Below are 21696 nucleotides of genomic sequence, written 5' to 3' on the forward strand. Positions count from 1 at the left end.
ACTCCATACCTAGTAGTATGGTTTAAATATAAAAAATAAACAATAATAAATGTTGAGGATGTAGACAAATTGAAAGTCTCATACATTTCTGATGGGATTATAAAATGGTGAAGCCACTTTGGAAAACATTCTGACAGCTCTTCAAATGTTAAACAGAAAGTTATCATTTGATCCAGCAATTCTGCTCTTAGATATACCAGATATTATGAAAACATACACTTATTTGAAGCTTGTACACAAATGTTCATAGTAGATTTATTCACAATAGCCCCAAAATGGAAACAGCCCAAATTTCCATCAAAAGATAAATGGATTTTTTTTTAAATATGCTATATCCTCATAATAGAATGAGGATTCTATTTGTATTTGGCAATACAAAAGAATGAAGTACTGATACATGCCACTATCTGAATGGATCTTGAAAACATTTTGCTAAATGAAAGAAGCTAGTTAAAAACAATAGATATTTATAATTTCACTGATATGAAATGTCTGGAATAGGAAAATTCATTTGAGACAAGAATTAGTAGTTGACAGAAACTTGGGGAATGGGGCATGAGGCATGAGTTTCTTTTGAGGATGATGAAAATATTCTAACATTAGTGTGTGATGCTGAATGTATGTCTCTTTGAGTATACAAAAACAACAAAAAGGAAAGAAAAAAAACACTGAATTATACATTTAAAAAGAGTGAGTTTCATGGAATTTGAATTTTATCTCAATAAAGTCTTTAAAACCTGAGGTAAAATTCACATAATATTAATGATTAATCACATTATTTTTTTTAATTTTTTTTAATGTTTATTTATTTTTTTTTTTTTAAATTTTTTTTTCAACGTTTTTTATTTATTTTTGGGACAGAGAGAGACAGAGCATGAACGGGGGAGGGGTAGAGAGAGAGGGAGACACAGAATCGGAAACAGGCTCCAGGCTCCGAGCCATCAGCCCAGAGCCTGACGCGGGGCTCGAACTCACGGACCGCGAGATCGTGACCTGGCTGAAGTCAGACGCTTAACCGACTGCGCCACCCAGGCGCCCCTAATGTTTATTTATTTTTGAGACAGAGAGAGACACAGCATGAGCAGGGAAGGGGCAGAGAGAGAGGGAGACACAGAATGTGAAGCAGGCTTCAGGCTCTGAGCTGTCAGCACAGAGCCCAACCCGGGGCAGGGCTCGAACTCACGAACTGTGAGATCATGACCTGAGCTCAAGTCGGACGCTTAACCAACTGAGCCACCCAGGCGCCCCCGATTAATCACTTTAAAGGGTACAATTCAGTGGCATTTAGAACATTCAAAATGTGGAACCATCACTACTATCTCGTTCCAAGATATTTTCACCAACCCAAAATGAAACCCAAAACACAACAGCAGTTATTTTCCATTCTCCTTTTCTTAGCCCCTGGTAGCCACTGGCCTGTTTTTTATCTCAATGGATTTACCTATTTTGGAAAATTCATATGCACAGAATCATACAATATGTGACCTTTCATGTCTGCCTTCTTTCACTTCACATGTTTTTGTGGTTCAACCACATTGTATCATGTACTTCATTCTTTCTATGGCTGAATAGTCATTGTATAAGCTACTGTTTAAAGTACTTTTTTTGAAGCAGTCAGAAACCATTGGAGACCATTAATACATTAATATATGCCAGCACCTGGAGATCCCTGAAAGTTGAGGTCAATAAACTTTAATAAATGTTTAACATTAAATATATAAAGAAAAAACAAACCAACAGAAATTAGTTTTCTGAGGAAACAGATTTGTGGAAGTTCAAAGACTTCAATATGCCAGCATGCATGGAATGTTTCCTGCAGGATACTACATAGACACTAAATGATTGCTGAAACAAGTTACCTCAGTGTTTTCCTTACCCCCCTCAGGAAGCAGCTCTATGCAGCATACCTGGGGAATACTACCATAGGAGAAAGAAACTTCTTCCTATTAGCTTTTTTAAAAATATCTTATGTTAGAGTAACAATGTTTCATGATGTGTATATTCCTTAACTACTTTTAATCATTTGATAGATGTATCTTAGCTTTGTAGGACTGTCCCTTTCTTATGTTTGAAGACTGAAATTCAGCCTTACTAGTTCAACTCTAGTGAAGGGTTAAACAAGGGCCTTTGAATCTGAAGCCAACCTTTTGTTTTCTTTTGCCTTTTCCTGCCTCTTCAAGCAAAAATAAAACATGAAATAAAATAAAATAAAATAAAATAAAATAAAATAAAATAAAATAAAATAAAATAAAACATAACATAACATAAAATAAAATAAAAACATAAAATAAAATAAAATAAAATAAAATAAAATAAAATAAAATAATTCGTTAGGTAATTAAATTCCTGCACATCTACAATATCAAGAAACAATGTTTTTAAATGCATATCATCAAAAAGTTCATGGAGCAATATGTAGCATTAACTGATACACTTCTTTTATGCATAATCTAGAATGTCTTTGCTCACATAATGGATCATAAAAAGCAATGTTGCTTTTATGATCCTTTCTAGTGTGAGAAGAGCTCTGCATGGTGATGCTCTTATCTACCAAAAGAAGAATGGTTCTTGATGTGATATGTCCTTTTCATGACACCTGGATTTAGTGTTTAATGTAAATTTCATCTTTTAAATGTTCAGAGTACAGTGTGACACTTTGTAAAAGTGACACTAATAAGAGGGTTAAGATGGTTTTTTAGTGGTAAAGGAAAATATATAGAACTGTTTATTTTAAAACAAGATAGAACATTGAAAAATGTGATCTTAGGGAAGATAATGGTGTTTAGTTATCATAAGTCAGAAGTTAGAACATGTAAAATAATAAAAGTTATTTAAATGATGTATTGGCCCAAAATTTGGTATTTTGTAGAGGAAATTAGTCAAATCATCAGTTTTGCATCCACAAAGTTTTTCCCACGAACTTTAAAAATTTACTAAAATTTACAAATTTAGTATTAAAATGTGGTATAGCTTAATATTAGGAATCACAGTGAAATTTTCCAAAAAACATATTTTGAATCCCTATGTACAAACTTCATGATATTTAATTATTATTAGAAATAATGGCTTTGGGTAAGCCATTATTTCTAAAGCTCAACTTATTATTTATATGGATTTTTTTTTCAAGATTAACTGGCTTTTATTAACAACCATGAACCAAACTTCATCTTGTTATCCAGGGGTGTATCTTAATCCAGAAAATAGTGGAGAATCCACCTGAAAGTTATATTTCTTAAGAGTAGATATTTTTTTTTAAATCTTTACTGAGATTTTTTTCTTTGTTTTAATAGACCAGAAAGCTTTTGATAACTACTTTATGTAATTTGAGGTCAGGAAAAACACATTTTTTGTGTGTTGTAGGTGCTTCTGTTTATTTTTAGAGGTAAAAATATTCTTAATTTACTACCTGCAAACTTCTAGGCATAGATACTGTAACACTTTCTTCAGGCATGACTTAACCTCAAATTCTTCAGCTTTCTAAAGCTATTTTTTCTTCTCACCTCACCCAACAAGAGTTGACTCTAACACACTTATGTTCGTAATCTGAAATATGGCCTAACCTTCAGTGCTGGGACAAAATAACCACTCAATAAATATTTGATAAGTTAATATATGCAATAATCAGTAGTGCAGGTAATTTCCAACCAATGCAATCTTGAATACACAGTACTGATTCACAATAATTTTTGTTCATTGATAGTCTGAAAATAGATGTCACTCACTCATTCTTTCAGATAAAGTAACACTTACCTTTGGATTATACCAGTGAATCCAATAGTCATATACCCAGATGCCATCCTTTTGATCTTCCCATATAGAAGTGATTTCTAAATCCTTAGAAATAGTCTGTTATACCCTGGTACAAGATATTTTAAATAATGTGTTTTATGAAAAATATATATGTGTTTGCACTACATTGCTTGCTTTTTTGAGAACTCTTGGGAGAAATATATTCAGTGGTATTGAGACTTCCAGTCAAGTCATTAAAAAAAATCTCTTGTGGTTGCTAAATCAGATAACTGATTATATTAAAAATTTTTTAAAGTAAGGAAAATGGAAAAAAATGCTCCATTATCTCCTTGTAAATTTATAGGTTTTTACAGAGTTTGTTTTGTAATTTAATTTATTCCTGCCTCTATCTGTTTTTTTCTTACTCAATTTTCCTTCATTCTATTTCTTCACTGATTTTTAAAACAATAATGTATACATTTTTATAAGCTTACTTATAATTCCTTTTAGATAACAAGGTAGAGTCTAAATAAATGAATGAAATATTTTACTGAAAAAAATCAGAGGCCTTGTTCTTAACATACATGTTATAGATATGAACAAGCAATTTGAAATATGGAATTTTCTTAGTCCTTTTTTTTGTGAGAACTAAGTAAAAATATTAAGAAATAATAAGTTTTAAGGTTATTAAAAACAATCACCAATAATTTATAAACATAAATTCTCCTTTTATGAAATCTCTACAATATTTGACTGGAATGTCAGTATTGATACTATTCCAGTGGAGGGTCTTTGCCCAAAATAAAATGAAATAAATTTCTTTTCACCCCTTCTAGTTAGCTCTATATTTATTTGAGTTTTTTTTTTTAATCTTAAACTAAATATCCAGTTTTACTTATAGATCATCTTCCATAAGTTATAGCAATATTTAAAAAAAGGTTATGAGACATGTGCTTGAAATAACTTCTCCTGGCACCTTATGGGTGGAAAAATTGCCCCAAAGAGAAAAATTTCATGTCCAAAGATACCTTAATATAGTAAAAGTTGTGAAAAGGTTATTCATTGCCTTTGTTATATTATCTCTGGGACCACTTAGAACTTATAATGAGGATACCATGAATTAAGCCACCTGGCTTAAACTTCACATAACTTTCTGAAATTTTCCTAAACTCCCATCTAATGGGCTGAGAAAAAAAGGGGCAATCAAGGAGAGTTATTTTATTTCCCAAACGCAGAATTCTAAGGGAAAAAAAAATGAGTTAGTCCCCAAAGGTTTTATTAGATGCTTTGGAGAGAAATATAATAAGGACCATTAACTAAGCTTTCACTCATTCAAGTATTTGCTAAATGTCTAAAATAATCTAGGCAATGTGCTATGGGCTGGAGGGACACAAAAAAATGTCAGAGATCCTTCTCCAAAAGGCTAGAATCTATTGGTGATATGGAACATGCAGAGTGTCATGACAGAAATTCTGTGAAGAAAGATCACAGACGAGGGGCATTAATCAGGAAAACCTTCCCTGGTATATAGATAACACTTAAACTCAATTTTATAGGCCAAGTAAGAATTAGCCAGGTGACAACATGACTTTATTCATCCAATTATACCTCTTTGAAACATGTAAATCCCTTTAGAATGGTTGATTTTAGTTGAACCAGTGAGGGGGAGATCCTTAGCCCTGAAATCGCAAACATGTTTGCTTTAATCAAACTTTATATGTGGCATTCAAACTTTTGAAAAGTCGCTACAAAATGAGTAAACTTCCCCTTATTAGTATTCTCAATTCCTTTTGAATGCCTTTTGTTCACCTAATTCAAGTGTGGTTAAAAGATATTTTTAAATATGAGGTCCTCCACTAGGAAATTTTTTCAAGTCCTTACAAAAATTCTTTTTTGCCTTTTCATGTCATGAAGTTTGACTAGATAAATAATTTTAGGAAACTTATTCTTTTTTTTAAGGATTAAAAATTTTTATTTATTTTTGAGAGATGAAGAGCACATGAGAGTGAGTGGGGGTGAGGGGGCAGAGAGAGAGGGAGAGAGAGAATCCCAATCAGGCTCTGTACTTGGGGCTTAATCTCACAAACCATGAGATGGTGACCTGAGCTGAAACCAACTCAGACTGAGTCACCCAAGAGCCCCTGAAATTGATTCTTAACCAACTTGATTTTATTGAATTCTTTTACTTTTGCAAAGTCTGAGAATCAAGATTTAATGCCATTTTAATCTATATTGTTTTAATTCTTACAGTCAAATTTTTCTTAGATGCTTGGAGTATTCTGTGTTTTTCAAAAATTTATATAAAATAATTTTGTGTACTTAGAAAATTTGAATAAGAAACCTATCTTATATGTTCCTTCTCATTGCTTAGGAATTTCAAATGCTTATATTTATCTTACATTATTAATAAATATATTTTTGTCACAATTCATAAGTTTAACACCACTTTGTGATTTATTTATTTTTTTGTTAAAAAAATTTTAATGTTTCTTTATTTTTGAGAGAAACAGAAACAGAGACAGAGTGTGAGTAGGGGAGGGGCAGAGAGAGAAGGAGACAGAATCTGAAGCAGGTACCAGGTTCTAAGCCATCAGCAAGAGTCTGATATGGGGCTCAAGCCCATGAAACCATTGAGATCATGACCTGAGCCAAAGTCAGATGCTCAACCGACTGAGCCACCCAAGTGCCCCACCACTTTGTGATTTTTAATTAATATTTCGATTGTTCTTTGAAAGCTTAACTCTATTGTAATTTTTTTCTCTAAACCTTTTTTATTGTGTTTACATCATTTTTCTATATATTAGAGGATCAATTTCAGATGTTACATGAATTCTGAGAATTTCCTGTTAATTGTGTTATAGTCCATACTTTTTTGATTCATTTTTAATTCAATTTATGTTATTTTTTGTTTGAGGATTTTCTTTTTCTCCCAAAATTTTTGTATGAAGTCACCCCAAAGTTTATCTGACTCTGCATATATTTCTGAAAGTTCTTCTAAATTCTTTTATTTTTAATCTTTACCAAACTAATTTTGGTAGATTAATAAATAAGGAAAAGTAAAATTAGTTACATTAATTTCAGGAAATAATTGAGGTTCAACTTCTTACTTAACTTTGTAACAAAGCAGTAAGTAGTTTAATCCTGAGATTTTTTATAAAATCACTGAAAGTAACTTCTGTGTATATGTCTCTATATATTTCCTATAATTATATTTTTATATATACACATATGCATACATTTTATTTAATATGTGTGCTTATACACAATATCATACTGCATAACTATACATATAATATACTGCATACATGCACAATACTCCTATATATGTAAATGTATGTGTTTTTGTGGGTTTGTATGTGTTGTGTGTATCCTTCAGATGTTGGAATATATTTGAAAGCCTACAGAAGTTAAAATGATTTGTGATTTTTAAGAATTTACTTAATGATTCTGAGCCTTAATTTCTTCATCTGAAAAATGTACTATGATGTATGACATTTGGATTATTAAAAAATTCGTTAAAGCACCTAACATAGGCATGGCAAATATTTGATGCTCAATATGTGATACTTGCTCTTCGTGACAAATTTAGTGTGTTTGGATAACAGAAAGAGCTATGTTTCTAGATTTTGGAACTCTAGATAGAAAGGTTGTTTTTTAACAAGCCCTTTTTTTTGGAATAGCCAGTCAACCCACTATTAAGATCTAAGAATATTAACCATATGGAGAAAATCTAAGGACAGGTATAGTTTCAATCCTAATCAAGCACTATTATTTTGCTCAATAATTAACAATGTCCTTTTCCATGATCTCTATTTAAATTACTCTCCATTTTCTTGTGAACAATTAGTTATAATATTAGTATACTACCAAATCTCTTTCTAGATTTGTTTTTGTTATATAGTGTTTATACCATAAATATGTACTTACAGGTATACATATATTGACTTTTATTTGTTAACATTTTAAACTAGTATATATTACTTTAAAATGTGCTTTTTTTACTTAAAATGAAACACGACATCTGTGTAGGTCACACATGTAGTCTTACTTTACCACAATTGAAACCATAGTTCTATAAAACATATACTGAGACAAAGAGAGCAGGGCAGCAGACAGGGAGAAGGTGCTGATGCTGACTTATGCAGGTTGTCATAGTATTTGTTGTGTTTAAATTTTTTTTTTCAACGTTTTTTATTTATTTTTGGGACAGAGAGAGACAGAGCATGAACGGAGGAGGGGCAGAGAGAGAGGGAGACACAGAAACGGAAACAGGCTCCAGGCTCCGAGCCATCAGCCCAGAGCCTGACGCGGGGCTCGAACTCACAGACCGCGAGATCGTGACCTGGCTGAAGTCGGACGCTCAACCGACTGCGCCACCCAGGCGCCCCATATTTGTTGTGTTTAAATACTGACTCTACCACTACTGGTTCTTTGAGGTAGGGCTGGATTTTTAGTAGCTCAGTGACTTCTGTTTCCACAGTTGTGATATTGGAGCAATCCTAATACCTGACTCATAGGATCGCTAAGAGGATAAAAAGCATTAATATATGTAATACGTTCAGAACAGTGGACAAAGAAAGTAATAAAAAATGTTTATCATCTTGTAATTGCACATTTTTTCCTACAGTTTTCCCCCACTCTACATCTGCATAATATCCATTCTATTAACATACCATAGAATGACATTTCACTTCTAAACACATCAGTGTTTACCTGGAATTCAATATTTCTTTCCAGTCCTTTATTTTTTTAAGGTAAAATTTACATATAATGATGTGCATATATATATATACACACACATACCTTAAGTGTGTCACTTGATGAGTTTTGACAATTACTCTAATCCAAACCTCTATCAAGATATAGAACTTTACCATTCCCTCAGAAAGTTCTTCCCATATTTCTTGCCAATCTCTGGCCCACCCACCAGAGGCAACTGCTCTTTTCTGTCTTTCTCACCTACCTTCCTTCCTTCCTCCCTCCCTCCCTCCCTTCCTTCCTCCCTCCCTCCCTTTCTTCCTTCCTTCCTTTCTTTCTTGTTCTTTCTTTCAGTATAAATCTATCTTGTGTGAAACTTTTAGAACTCTAACAAAATCAAATGATATGTACTCTTTATGAAAGCCTTCTTTCAATCAACATAATATTTTTGAGATTCATTCATGTCACTTGAATCAATTGTTCATTCATTTTTATGGCTGAGTAGTATTCCATTGCATGTATATACTAGAGATTTTTTTTATATATTTTCTTCTGGTTGGATACCTAAGCTGTTTCCAGCTTTTAGTTCTTTTATCCATTATGCTAATGTTGCTAGTAACATTCTTGTACAAGTCCTTTTTTGGACATCTACTTTTGTTTCCTCTGAGTAAACACGTAGAGCTGTATTACTGAAACACAGGTTAGATGTATGTTTCATTGCATTAGAAACTGCCAGACATTTTTACAAAGCAATTGTACAACTTTACACTCCCACCAACAATGTATGAGAATTCCATTTACTTCACATCCATGTCAATATTTGATTTTTTCAGTCTTTAAATTATTCTGATTTCTCTGTCTCTCTCTGTCTCTTACTCCACCCCTCATCTTTCTCTCTTTCTCTGTTTCTTTTTTTAATATAAATTTCCTAAAGTATGTTTGAATGCTGGCATTTTCTCTTTTTAAAATGTTTATTTATTTATTTTTGAGAGAGAGAACATGTAAGCAGGGGAGAAAGATAGAAGGAGACAGAGAATCTGAAGCCGGCTCTGAGCTGTCAGTGCAGAGTCCAAAGTGGGGCTTGAACTCAGGAGCCTGAGCTGAAGTCAGCTGATCATGACCTGAGCTGAAGTCACATGCTTAACTGACTGAGCCACCCAGGCACCTCTCTCTCGCTGTTTCAAAATAAATGCACTTATAAAAATTCTGGTTTTTATAAGTATTGGAGATTCTTATTTTTTCCTTGTACTTTTTCTGTATTTTTTTAATTTTGGAAAAAATATTTTTAGCAGTAAATTGAACAATTATTTTATGAAGTTTAAACAGCTAAAAAAACACTTGTCAATGTCAGGAAAATAATTATAGTACTTGTAGCTTGGGAAAATATTTCCAAGAATTTAATTACATAAAGATACAAAATATACTGTATTCCAAACCAATTGTAGTAAAGATAATTTTTCCGAGAACTGTTTTAGATGAATGGAGAAATGATTCAAGTGATTATGAGGAAACTAAGGACATAGATTTATGTAACATGTTTAAATAAAATAGTTTATGAACTTTATATTAAGTGAAGTATTTCCAAATTAATATTGTTTAATATGAGATTTTAAGTATTATTCACTAATTCAAATATTATAATTAAGTCTTTTTCATCTGTATCTCTAAAAGTTTATTAATTCATGTTGGCCAAAAATTTTTAAAATAATCTTCTCATTGGTAAAATTTAGTTATTTATATCAGTTTTGAAATTTATAGTTTATTTAAACTCAATCAATGGTAACTGCCACATAAAAATTTATTATGTACAATACAGAAAATTTTGACACATGTAGATAAATCGATTTGGCATGACAGGGTTTGAACTGGAAGTTGAAGAACATGTTGACTCTCCCAGATTCAGAATGAATGCAACACTAGGATCAAATCTTAGGCCCTCCCCTTGCCTCCTAGACCAGCACTTGATACATTTGTAGTACTTTATTTGGAAAGAAGGAATCATCAATATATAATGAATCATTTAAAATGGTATCTACCTATTACTACTAATAAAATCATGGTATCTATGTAAAAAATAGTCCTCTCTTTACCATTTCAAATGCAACGTCATCTTTATATATAAGTGGAGTTAGCACCTTCCAGAATAGAGTAATTTGACTTATTCTTTTGGTGAGTATAATTTGAGGACTGATGAAATCTTTTCTGACTAAAATATTTTCCATGAATCTCAAAGTCTACTCCCCCTCTAATTAGTTTAACTCCTTAAGGGGCTCCTTAATATTACAGATATTTAAAAAATGTAATTGTGAAAACTAATGCATTGTAAGTAGAGATTAATTGTTCAAGTTCACTGTCACTGGGCCAAAGCCTGAAGGAAAAGGAAGGTTTTCTTCAGAGAAACAGAAGAGTTACATTCATCAGTAAAACAAACATATTTTATGGTTAGAGTTAAGTGAAAGTACAATATTCACAGAAACTGTTTTCAGCTGTGAGTAATAGAGAACTAAAGGACACTAGTTTACAAAAGTTTAGGATTTATTTAGGTTACATAATGCGAAGTCACAAGACGTATTTAAAGGTGAATTTCCTGAGATTCTCCTTGCCTTTTCCTTTTAGTTGCAAGATGCTTCTCCAGCTCCAACATCATAACTTTGTTCTAGGTATCCGGGAAGAAGGAGTAGCATGCACGTTTGGAAAGCAAAAATTCTCCCAGTGTTTTATTAATTAGAATCATGTCACAGGGCGATGCATATAAGAATATCTGCAAAACGTAATTTTTAAGCGCGTATGTAGCACTCAATAAAATTGTGGTTTGGTGGTAAAGAAAAAGGAGCATATTAATATTGGGTAGGCAATTAGCAGCCTTTGGAACAAAATTATTTCATAAAATGTACCTCTTTCTACAATTTTTATTCTATGCTAAGAATTGCCAGTTAAGTCTATACAAAAACAAAATACAAATGTATTTATTGGAAAACAGCTTTACCCAACTGCCTTTCCCCCTATGTAACTGATCAAAATCATTACCACTCTTACAACATTTTATTGTCTTTCCCTTTACAGTGTACTTTCTACAATGTAGTTCCATACAGCTCACCTGACAGCTATTTAAAAGCAATGTGTCTGCAATGCTTTCACCACATGGATTAGATGTTTAGTGACAAGTGATATTGTGCTATCCAGAAAGACATCTATTTTAAGCTCAAGTATTCAGGCAAAACAACCCTTGCTTTAAAGAAGACTGAAAATCACTATCCTGTCGTCATTGTATACAGATGGTAACCAAGAAAGCCCCACTAATAAAGCACTTATTTAGAAAAAAGCAGAAAAGGCAAGCAGTTGGCATCACTTAGACATTAAAAAAAATTGCCCCTAAAAATCAATTTGTAAAGTTTCTATTTGTAGCAAAATAATAAGAAAAATTTAAGAAAAATCTCTTTTCACAGCACTTGAATAATTTGCTCCAATCCTAAAAAGTAATGTAAACATTTGGAAAATGACATCATCTGGTTCCCAGGTCCTGTTTCTTCAAAAGGTCAGGTTTCAGAAGAACTAGAATGGATTTAAGTTGTATCCAAAATGCTCACAACTGAATAAACCAACCAAACTTACACAGGAACATAGTTAAACTTTAGAAGCTGGAATTAGAGGAGCGATTGTGGAGAGTTAAATTGTGAAGTATGAGAAATACTGGAAAAAACTCTTCCTCCTATTAATGATCTGCATCTCCAAACTAGCTTCTATGAACAATCATCATCATGTCCAAAGAAAAGACAAAAATTAATAATAGATATATATTCTTACTTATATAAAATAGGCAAAATGGCATTTTTGAGGAGGAGGTAACATTTTAAAGAGTTCAAGGAGTTTTCTGATCCTATTTTTCTCAAAATGTCTTAAACCCATTAACTGTAATATGCTTTCAAGTTTCTTTTTCCAGAATCTATCAGTTCCATGAGGATTGATTATTGTAATTGTCAGAAAAAAATTCTCCAGATGTGGAAACATGTCTTTGCTATTCTTTTTTATTTGAGTAAATTATTTGTGAATATCTAAGTGCTATGTTAGAGTCCTCATTGAATAGAAGAAATCTACTAAAAGCAATGCAAGTGTAATATGATGTGGTCATGTCTATATCAAAGAACCTGGGAAATAAAGTCAACAGTATATCTTTTTTGGTTTTGTTTTGTTTCAGTGGTTGGAAATGATGGATTTTATATAATACTAAAAGGTTCAGCTCGACCTCAAACAAAGGCATATAAAGATCTGATTGACGAAAATGAGTCAGCATCCTCTTTCATACCTCAGAGTTTCCAAGGATTTGTTTCCAACGAAGACTTCAAAAACATACTTGCTGAGATGCACACACCTTCATGTGATCCAATGGTAAGAAATGAATATTTCCTTTTTCCATAAGCAACCAAAGTATCATTATTGTAAAATTTGATCTCTGATATGTAAAACTAGATATCTTGAGTGAGTTCTTAAGTATTAAATATAAAAAAATCTTTTAAAAATCTTTATATCTTTTAAAAATGAAAATTATCCTGGGGCACCTGGGTGGCTCAGTTGGTTGAGTGTCTGACTCTTGGTTTTGGCTCAGGTCATGATCCCAGGGTCATGGGATCCTGCTCAGCATGGAGCCTGCTTGAACTTCTCTCTCTTGCTTTGCCCACCACTCCCTGCCCTGCTTGTGCTCTCTCTACGTATATCTAAAATTAAAAAAAAAAAAAAAAGAAAATTAAACTATTAATATTGAACTTGAAATTTGTTTAAGAAATTTTAATGAGAGATGCCTTCAACAACATACCACCCACTGGCAGGGATTATATAGTATATTTGATAACCAGGACAACTAGGATGGCCAATGTGATTGGATCACTGAATGAGGAAGAGGGTGGTTTGAGATAGGGAGGGGGAACAGGTAATTTGAGGAGAAGAATACAGAAGACAAATCATGAAAGGTCTTTTTAATCAAGTTAAGAATGTATGCTTATCCTATTTATCTTAAGAGCAATGCTAAAGTCAAGGTGATTCCATTACAAGGTCTTGCTTGAAGAAAATCCTGTGTTTATATGTATTATCAAGACTATCAGCTAGCCAAAAAATTAAAGTTCAGTATTTTTTGGATCTCTGGATACTCTCTGTGGGTGTCAAATGTAGTTTGACTAGAATTGTAGCTTAAAAAAAAGCCAGTTTTAGATTTAGAATAGTCAAGATGTTTAGGATAGAAAAAACAAAACAAAACAAAACGATGAAACCAATTAAAGCCAAATTATTCAGCACTACGGATTGAAGTCAAGAAAACCTAGGACATTCTCAGGTTCAAGAAGAATGAGGATGGATAAAACTATGAAAGAAAGATGAAGATAAAAAATGAGACAAGAATATAAAAGTATATTGTTGCTGATCACACAGGAGCAGGTAATGTTTCTGATCTTTCCTTTTTTTTAATCTTTATTTATTTTTGGGAGGGGGTGGTGGGGAGGGACAGAGAGAGAGGGAGACACAGGATCCAAAACAGGTTCCAGGCTCTGAGCTGTCAACACAGAGCCTGATGTGGGGCTCGGACCCATGAACTGTGAGATCATGACCTGAGATGAAATTGACATTTAACTGACTGAGCCACCCAGGTGCCCCTGATCTTTCTTGATAGAGATGAAAAAGAATACATTTGTCACTCAATGGCCACATACCAGGTACCTGATGCCATTTCATTATACTTGAGGGAAAAAATACCATACTTGACACAGTAGCTATAAGTAGAGCTACTTCTTGGTCCACTTTAATGTAGTCAACTCTACTCTTCCAGGGCATATTTGTTTGTTCATTTGGTGAGGGCAAAACTCATGAATAAATGGGAATGTGATGGGACCACCACTTCTGAATTCTGCATTAGGTCTGTGAAAGTAGTACTAATCTGTCATTCTGCTTGGGATGAAGTGTGTTTTTCTCCAGTTTAGTTGAGTTGTCATTAAAAAGTAAAAATGGTGTGTATTTAAGGTGTATATCTCAAATGTAAATAAGGTAAAATTATCACCACAATCAAGCTAATTACCATATTCATCATCTCACATAGTTATATTTTTGTGGTGAGAGCACTTAATATCTACCCTCTTATCAAATTTCAGGTATACAGTACAGTATTGCTAACTTTAGTCCCCTGCTGTACATTATATCTCTAGGATTTACTCATCTTGCATAACTGAAACTGTAGTCTTTGAGCAATGTCTTCATTTCCTCTACCCCGCAGTCCCTAATAACCAACATTTTATTCTTTGCTTTTATGAGTTTGACTATTTTATTTACTTTTTATTTTTTTAAATGTTTATTTATTTTTGAATGTGGGGGAGAGAGAGAGAGAGAGAGAGAGAGAGACAGAACATGAGTGGGGGAGGAGCAGAGAGAGAGGGAAACACAGAATCCAAAGCAGGCTCCAGGCTGTGAGCTATCAGCACAGAGCCTAATGCAGGGCTCAAATTCATGAACAGTAAAATCATGACCTTAGCCAAAGTCAGATGCTTAACCTATTGAGCAACCCAGGCGACCGAGTTTGACTATTTTAGATTACACATGTAAGTGAGATCATAAAATATTTGTTTATCTATGTCTGGCTTATTTCACTTAACATGGTGTCCTTCAGGTTCATCCATGTTGTAACAATTGACACTTTCTTTAACCATTCATCCATGGATAGACATTAAATTGTTCCCATATCTTGGCTATTGTGAATAATGATGCAATGAACATGGGAATGCAGATATTTCTTTGAGAGAGTGTCATTTCTTTAGTTGTCTACACAGAAATGAGATTAATGGATTGTATGGTAGTTCTATTTTAAACTTTTTGGGGAAACTCTATATTGTGTTCAGTAATGGTTGTACTAATTTACATTTCTATAGTATACAAAGATTCTCTTTCCTCCACATCTTTCCCAACACTTACCTTTGTCTTTTTGATGATAGCCATTCTAACAAGTGTGAAATGATAACTCATTGTGGTTTAAATTTGCATTTTCCTGATAATTAGTGATATTGAACACTTTTTCCTATATCTGTTGGCCATTTATTCTTAACATATGAAATTTATTGTCAAATTGGTTTCCATACAACACCCAGTGCTCATCCGAAAAGATGCCCTCTTCAATGCCCATCACATACCCTCCCCTCCTTCCCACCCTCCCATCAACCCTCAGTTTGTTCTCAGTTTTTAAGAATCTCTTATGCTTTGGCTCTCTCCCACTCTACCTCTTTTTTTTTCCTTCCCCTCCCCCATGGATTTCTGTTAAGTTTCTCAGGATCCACATAAGAGTGAAAACATATGGTACCTGTCTTTCTCTGTATGGCTTATTTCACATAGCATCACACTCTCCAGTTCCATCCACGTTGCTACAAATGGCCATATTTCATTTTTTCTCATTGCCACGTAGTACTCCATTGTGTATATAAACCACAGTTTCTTTATCCATTCATCAGTTGATGGACATTTAGGCTTTTTACACAATTTGGCTATTGTTGAAAGTGCTGCTATAAACATTGGGGTACAAGTGCCCCTATGCATCAGTACTCCTATATCCCTTGGGTAAATTCCTAGCAGTGCTATTACTGGGTCATAGGGTAGATCTATTTTTAATTTTTGAGGAACCTCCACACTGTTTTCCAGAGTGGCTGCACCAGTTTGCATTCCCACCAACAGTGCAAGAGGGCTCCAGTTTCTCCACATCCTCGCCAGCATCTATAGTCTTCTGGTTTGTTCATTTTGGCCACTCTGACTGGTGTGAGGTGATATCTGAGTGTGGTTTTGATTTGTATTTCCCTGATGAGGAGCAACGTTGAGCATCTTTTCATGTGCCTGTTGGCCATCTAGATGTCTTCTTTAGAGAAGTGTCTATTCATGTTTTCTGCCCATTTCTTCACTGGATTATTTGTTTTTTGGGTGTGGAGTTTGGTGAGCTCTTTATAGATTTTGGATACTAGCCCTTTGTCCAATATGTCATTTGCAAATATCTATTCCCATTTCGTTGGTTGCCTTTTAGTTTTCTTGATTGTTTCCTTTGCTGTGCAGAAGCTTTTTATCTGCATGAGATCCCAATAGTTCATTTTTGCCTTTAATTCCCTTGCCTTTGGGGATGTGTCCAGTAAGAAATTGCTGCAGCTAAGGTCAGAGAGGTCTTTTCCTGCTTTCTCCTCTAGGGTTTTGATGGTTTCCTGTCTCACATTCAGGTCCTTTATCCATTTTGAGTTTATTTTTGTGAATGGTGTGAGAAAGTGGTCTAGTTTCAACCTTCTGCATGTTGCTGTCCAGTTCTCCCAGCACCATTTGTTAAAGAGACTGTCTTTTTTCCATTGGATATTCTTTCCTGCTTTGTCAAAGATGAGTTGGCCATACTTTTGTGGGTCTAGTTCTGGGGTTTCTATTCTATTCCATTGGTCTATGTGTCTGGTTTTGTGCCAATACCATGCTGTCTTGATGATGACAGCTTTGTAGTAGAGGCTAAAGTCTGGGATTGTGATGCCTCCTGCTTTGGTCTTCTTCTTCAAAATTACTTTGGCTATTCGGGGCCTTTTGTGGTTCCATATGAATTTTAGGATTGCTTGTTCTAGTTTCGAGAAGAATGCTGGTGCAGTTTTGATTGGGATTGCATTGAATGTGTAGATAGCTTTGGGTAGTATTGACATTTTGACAATATTTATTCTTCCAACCCATGAGCACGGAATGTTTTTCCATTTCTTTGTTTCTTCTTCAATTTCCTTCATTAGCTTTTTATAGTTTTCAGCATACAGATATTTTACATCTTTGTTTAGATTTATTCCTAGGTATTTTATGCTTCATGGTGCAATTGTGAATGGGATCCGTTTCTTTATTTGTCTTTCTGTTGCTTCATTATTAGTGTATAAGAATGCAACTGATTTCTGTACATTGATTTTGTATCCTGCGACTTTGCTGAATTCATGTATCAGTTCTAGCAGACTTTTGGTGGAGTCTATTGGATTTTCCATGTATAATATCATGTCATCTGCAAAAAGCGAAAGCTTGACTTCATCTTTGCCAATTTTGATGCCTTTGATTTCCTTTTTGTTGTCTGATTGCTGATGCCAGAACTTCCAAAACTATGTTAAACAATAGTGGTGAGAGTGGACATCCCTGTCGTGTTCCTGATCTCAGGGGGAAAGCTCTCAGTTTTTCCCCGTTGAAGATGATGTTAGCTGTGGGCTTTTCATAAATGGCTTTTATGATGTTTAACTATGTTCCTTCTATCCCCACTTTCTCGAGGGTTTTTATTAAGAAAGGATGCTGGATTTTGTCAAAGGCCTTTTCTGCATCGACTGACAGGATCATATGGTTCTTATCTTTTCTTTCCTTAATGTGATGTATCACGTTGATTGATTTGCAAATGTTGAACCAGCCCTGCATCCCAGGAATGAATCCCACTTGATCATGGTGAATAATTCTTTTTATAAGCTGTTGAATTCGATTTGCTAGTATCTTATTGAGAATTTTTGCATTCATATTCATCAGGGATATTGGCCTGTAGTTCTCTTTTTTTACTGGGTCTCTGTCTGGTTTAGGAATCAAAGTAATACTGGCTTCATAGAATGAGTCTGGAAGTTTTCCTTCCCTTTCTATTTCTTGGAATAACTTGAGAAGGAAGGTATTATCTCTGCTTTAAACATCTGGTAGAACTCCCCTGGGAAGCCATCTGGTCCTGGACTCTTATTTGTTTGGAGATTTTTGATGACTGATTCAATTTCTTCGCTGGTTATGGGTCTGTTCAAGCTTTCTATTTCCTTCTGATTAAGTTTTGGAAGTGTGTGGGTGTTTAGGAATTTGTCCATTTCTTCCAGGTTGTCTAGTTTGTTGGCATATAATTTTTCATAGTATTCCGTGATAATTGCTTGTATTTCTGAGGGATTGGTTGTAATAATTCCATTTTCATTCATGATTTTATCTAATTGGATCATCTCCCTTTTCTTTTTGAGAAGCCTGGCTAGAGGTTTATCAATCTTGTTTATTTTTTCAAAAAACCAACTCCTGGTTTCGTTGATCTGCTCTACAGTTTTTTTAGATTCTATATTGTTTATTTCTCTGATCTTTGTTATTTCTCTTCTTCTGCTGGGTTAAGGCTGTCTTTGCTGTTCTGTTTCTATTTCCTTTAGGTGTGCTGTTAGATTTTGTATTTGGGATTTTTCTTGTTTCTTGAGATAGGCCTGGATTGCAATGTATTTTCCTCTCAGGGCTGCCTTCACTGCATCCAAGAGCGTTTGGATTGTTGTATTTTCATTTTTATTTGTTTCCATATATTTTTTAATTTCTTCTCTAATTGTCTGGTTGACCCATTCATTCTTTAGTAGGGTGTTCTTTAATATCCATGCTTTTGGAGGTTTTCCAGACTTTTTCCTGTGGTTGATTTCAAGCTTCATCGCATTGTGGTCCTAAAGTATGCATGGTATGATCTCAGTTCTTGTATACTTATGAAGGGCTGTTTTGTGACCCAGTATGTGATCTATCTTGGAGAACGTTTCATGTGCACTCGAGAAGAAAGTATATTCTGTTGCTTTGGGATGCAGAGTTCTAAATATGTGTGTCAAGTCCATCTGACCCAATGTATCATTCAGGGCCCTTGTTTCTTTATTGACCATGTGTCTAGATGATCTATTCATTGTTGTAAGTGGGGTATTAAAGTCCCCTGCAATTACCACATTCTTGTCAATAAGGTTGCTTATGTTTATGAGTAATTGTTTTATATATTTGGGGGCTCCGGTATTCGGCGCATAGAAGTTTATAATTGTTAGTTCTTCTTGATGGATAGACCCTGTAATTATTATATAATGCCCTTCTTTATCTCTTGTTACAGCCTTTAATTTAAAGTCTAGTGTCTGATAAGTATGGCTACTCCAGCTTTCTTTTGACTTCCAGTAGCATGATAAATAGTTCTCCATCCCCTCACTTTCAATCTGAAAGTGTCCTCAGGTCTAAAATGAGTCTCTTGTAGACAGCAAATAGATGGGTCTTGTTTTTTTATCCATTCTGATACCCTATGTCTTTTGGTTGGCACATTTAGTCCATTTACATTCAGTGTTATTATAGAAAGATATGGGTTTAGAGTCATTGTGATGTCTGTAGGTTTCATGCTTGTAGCGATGTCTGGTAGTTTGTTTCACAGGATCCCCCTTAGGATCTCTTGTAGGGCTGGTTTAGTGGTGATGAATTTCTTTAGTTTTTGTTTGTTTGGGAAGACCTTTATCTCTTCTTCTATTCTATATGACAGATTTGCTGGATAAATGATTCTCAGCTGCATATTTTTTCTGTTCATCACATTGAAGGTTTCCTGCCATTCCTTTCTGGCCTGCCAAGTTTCAGTAGAGAGATCCGTCATGATTCTTATAGGTCTCCCTTTATATGTTAGAGCACGTTTATCCCTAGCTGCTTTCAGAATTTTCTCTGTATCCTTGTATTTTGCCAGTTTCACTATGATATGTCGTGCAGAAGATCGATTCAAGATACGTCTGAAGGGAGTTCTCTGTGCCTCTTGGATTTCAATTCCTTTTTCCTTCCCCAGATCAGGAAGTTCTCAGCTATTATTTCTTCAAGTACACCTTCAGCACCTTTTCCTCTCTCTTCCTCCTCTGGAATACCAATTATGCATAGATTATTTCTCTTTAGTGCATCACTTAGTTCTCTAATTTTCCCCTCATACTCCTGGATTTTTTTCTTTTTCTCAGCTTCTTCTTTTTCCATAATTTTATCTTCTAGTTCACCTATTCTCTCCTCTGCCTCTTCAACCTGAGCTGTGGTCATCTCCATTTTATTTTGCAGCTCATTAATAGCATTTTTTAGCTCCTCCTGGCTGTTCCTTAGTCCCTTGATCTCTGTAGCAATAGATTCTCTGCTGTCCTTTATACTCTTTTCAAGCCCAGTGATTAATTTTATGACTATTATTCTAAATTCACTTTCTATTATATTGTTTAAATCGTTTTTGATCAGTTCATTAGCTGTCGTTATTTCCTGGAGGTTTTTTTGAGGGGAATTCTTCCCTTTCGTCATTTTGGATAGTCCCTGGAGTGGTGCGGAACTGTGGGGCACTTCCCCTGTGCTGTCTTGAATAACTTGTGTTGGTGGGTGGGGCCACAGTCAGACCTGATGTCTGCCCCCAGCCCACCATTGGGGCCACAGTCAGACTGGTGTGTACCTTCTCTTCCCCTCTCCTTGGGCCGGGATTCACTGTGGTGTCATGTGGCCTGTCTGGGCTACTTGCACACTGCCAGGCTTGTGGTGCTGGGGATCTGGCGTATTAGCTGGGGTGGATAGGAAAGTTGCACAGGGGCTGGAGGGGCAGGCTCAGCTCACTTTTCCTTCGGTGATCTGCTTCAGGAGGGGCCCTGTGGCACCGGGAGGGAGTCAGACCCGCTGGAGGGATGGATCCGAAGAAGCACAGCTTTGGGTGTTTGCGCGGTGCAAGCAAGTTCCCTGGCAGGAACTGGTTCTCTTTGGGATTTTGGCTGGGGGATGGGCGAGGGAGATGGCGCTGGTGAGCGCCTTTGTTCCCCGCCAAGCTGAGCTCTGTCATCTGTCCGGGGCTCGACAACTCTCCCTCCCATTGTCCTCCAGCCCTCCCGCTCTCTGAGCAGATCTGTTAACTTATAGTCTTCCAGATGTTAAGTCCCGCTTGCTGTCAGAACACACTCTGCCTGGCCCCTCCATTTTTGCAAGCCAGACTCAGGGGCTCTGCTTTGCCAGCAGGCTACCCCTCTACCCCAGCTCCCTCCCGCCAGTCCATGTAGCGCGCACTGCCTCTCCGCCCTTCCTACCCTCTTCCATGGACCTCTCATCTATGCTTGGCTCTGGAGAATCCATTCTGCTAGTCTTCTGGCGATTTTCTGGGTTATTTAGGCAGGTGTGGGTGGAATCTAAGTGACCCACAGGACGCGGTGAGCCCAGCATCTTCCTACGCCATCGTCTTCCTCTGTTGGCCATTTATATGTCTTCTTTTGAGAGATGATATTTACGTTATTTTCTCATGTTTTAGTTATGTGTTTCTGTCCTATTGAGTTGTGTTTCTTATATATTTTTGGGTATATATTAACCTTATCCAGATATGTGGTTTGTGAATATTTTCTCCTATTCTGTAGGCTGCCTTTGACTCTGCTGATTGTTTCTTTTGCAGAAACTTTTTAGTTTCATGCAGTCTCAATTTTCTATTTTTGCTCTTGCTACCTGTGCTTTGGTGTCATGTCCAAAAAATCATTTCCCAGAGCAATGTCAAGAAGC

The 21696-nt window shown here is 35.2% G+C and overlaps 1 protein-coding gene across 1 annotated transcript in view; it reads left to right on the plus strand.

Moving 5' to 3' along the window:
- CNBD1 (cyclic nucleotide binding domain containing 1) overlaps positions 1-21696 on the plus strand; it is a 467744-nt gene that overhangs the window by 225545 nt on the left and 220503 nt on the right. Inside the window, exon 6 of the mRNA XM_042924364.1 lies at positions 12623-12813. Within this exon, the coding sequence (XP_042780298.1) occupies positions 12623-12813 (191 nt within the window). The remainder of the gene's footprint in view (positions 1-12622; positions 12814-21696) is intronic.

Source organism: Panthera leo, chromosome F2 (genome assembly GCF_018350215.1).
Source record: "Panthera leo isolate Ple1 chromosome F2, P.leo_Ple1_pat1.1, whole genome shotgun sequence".
NCBI lineage: Eukaryota > Metazoa > Chordata > Mammalia > Carnivora > Felidae > Panthera > Panthera leo.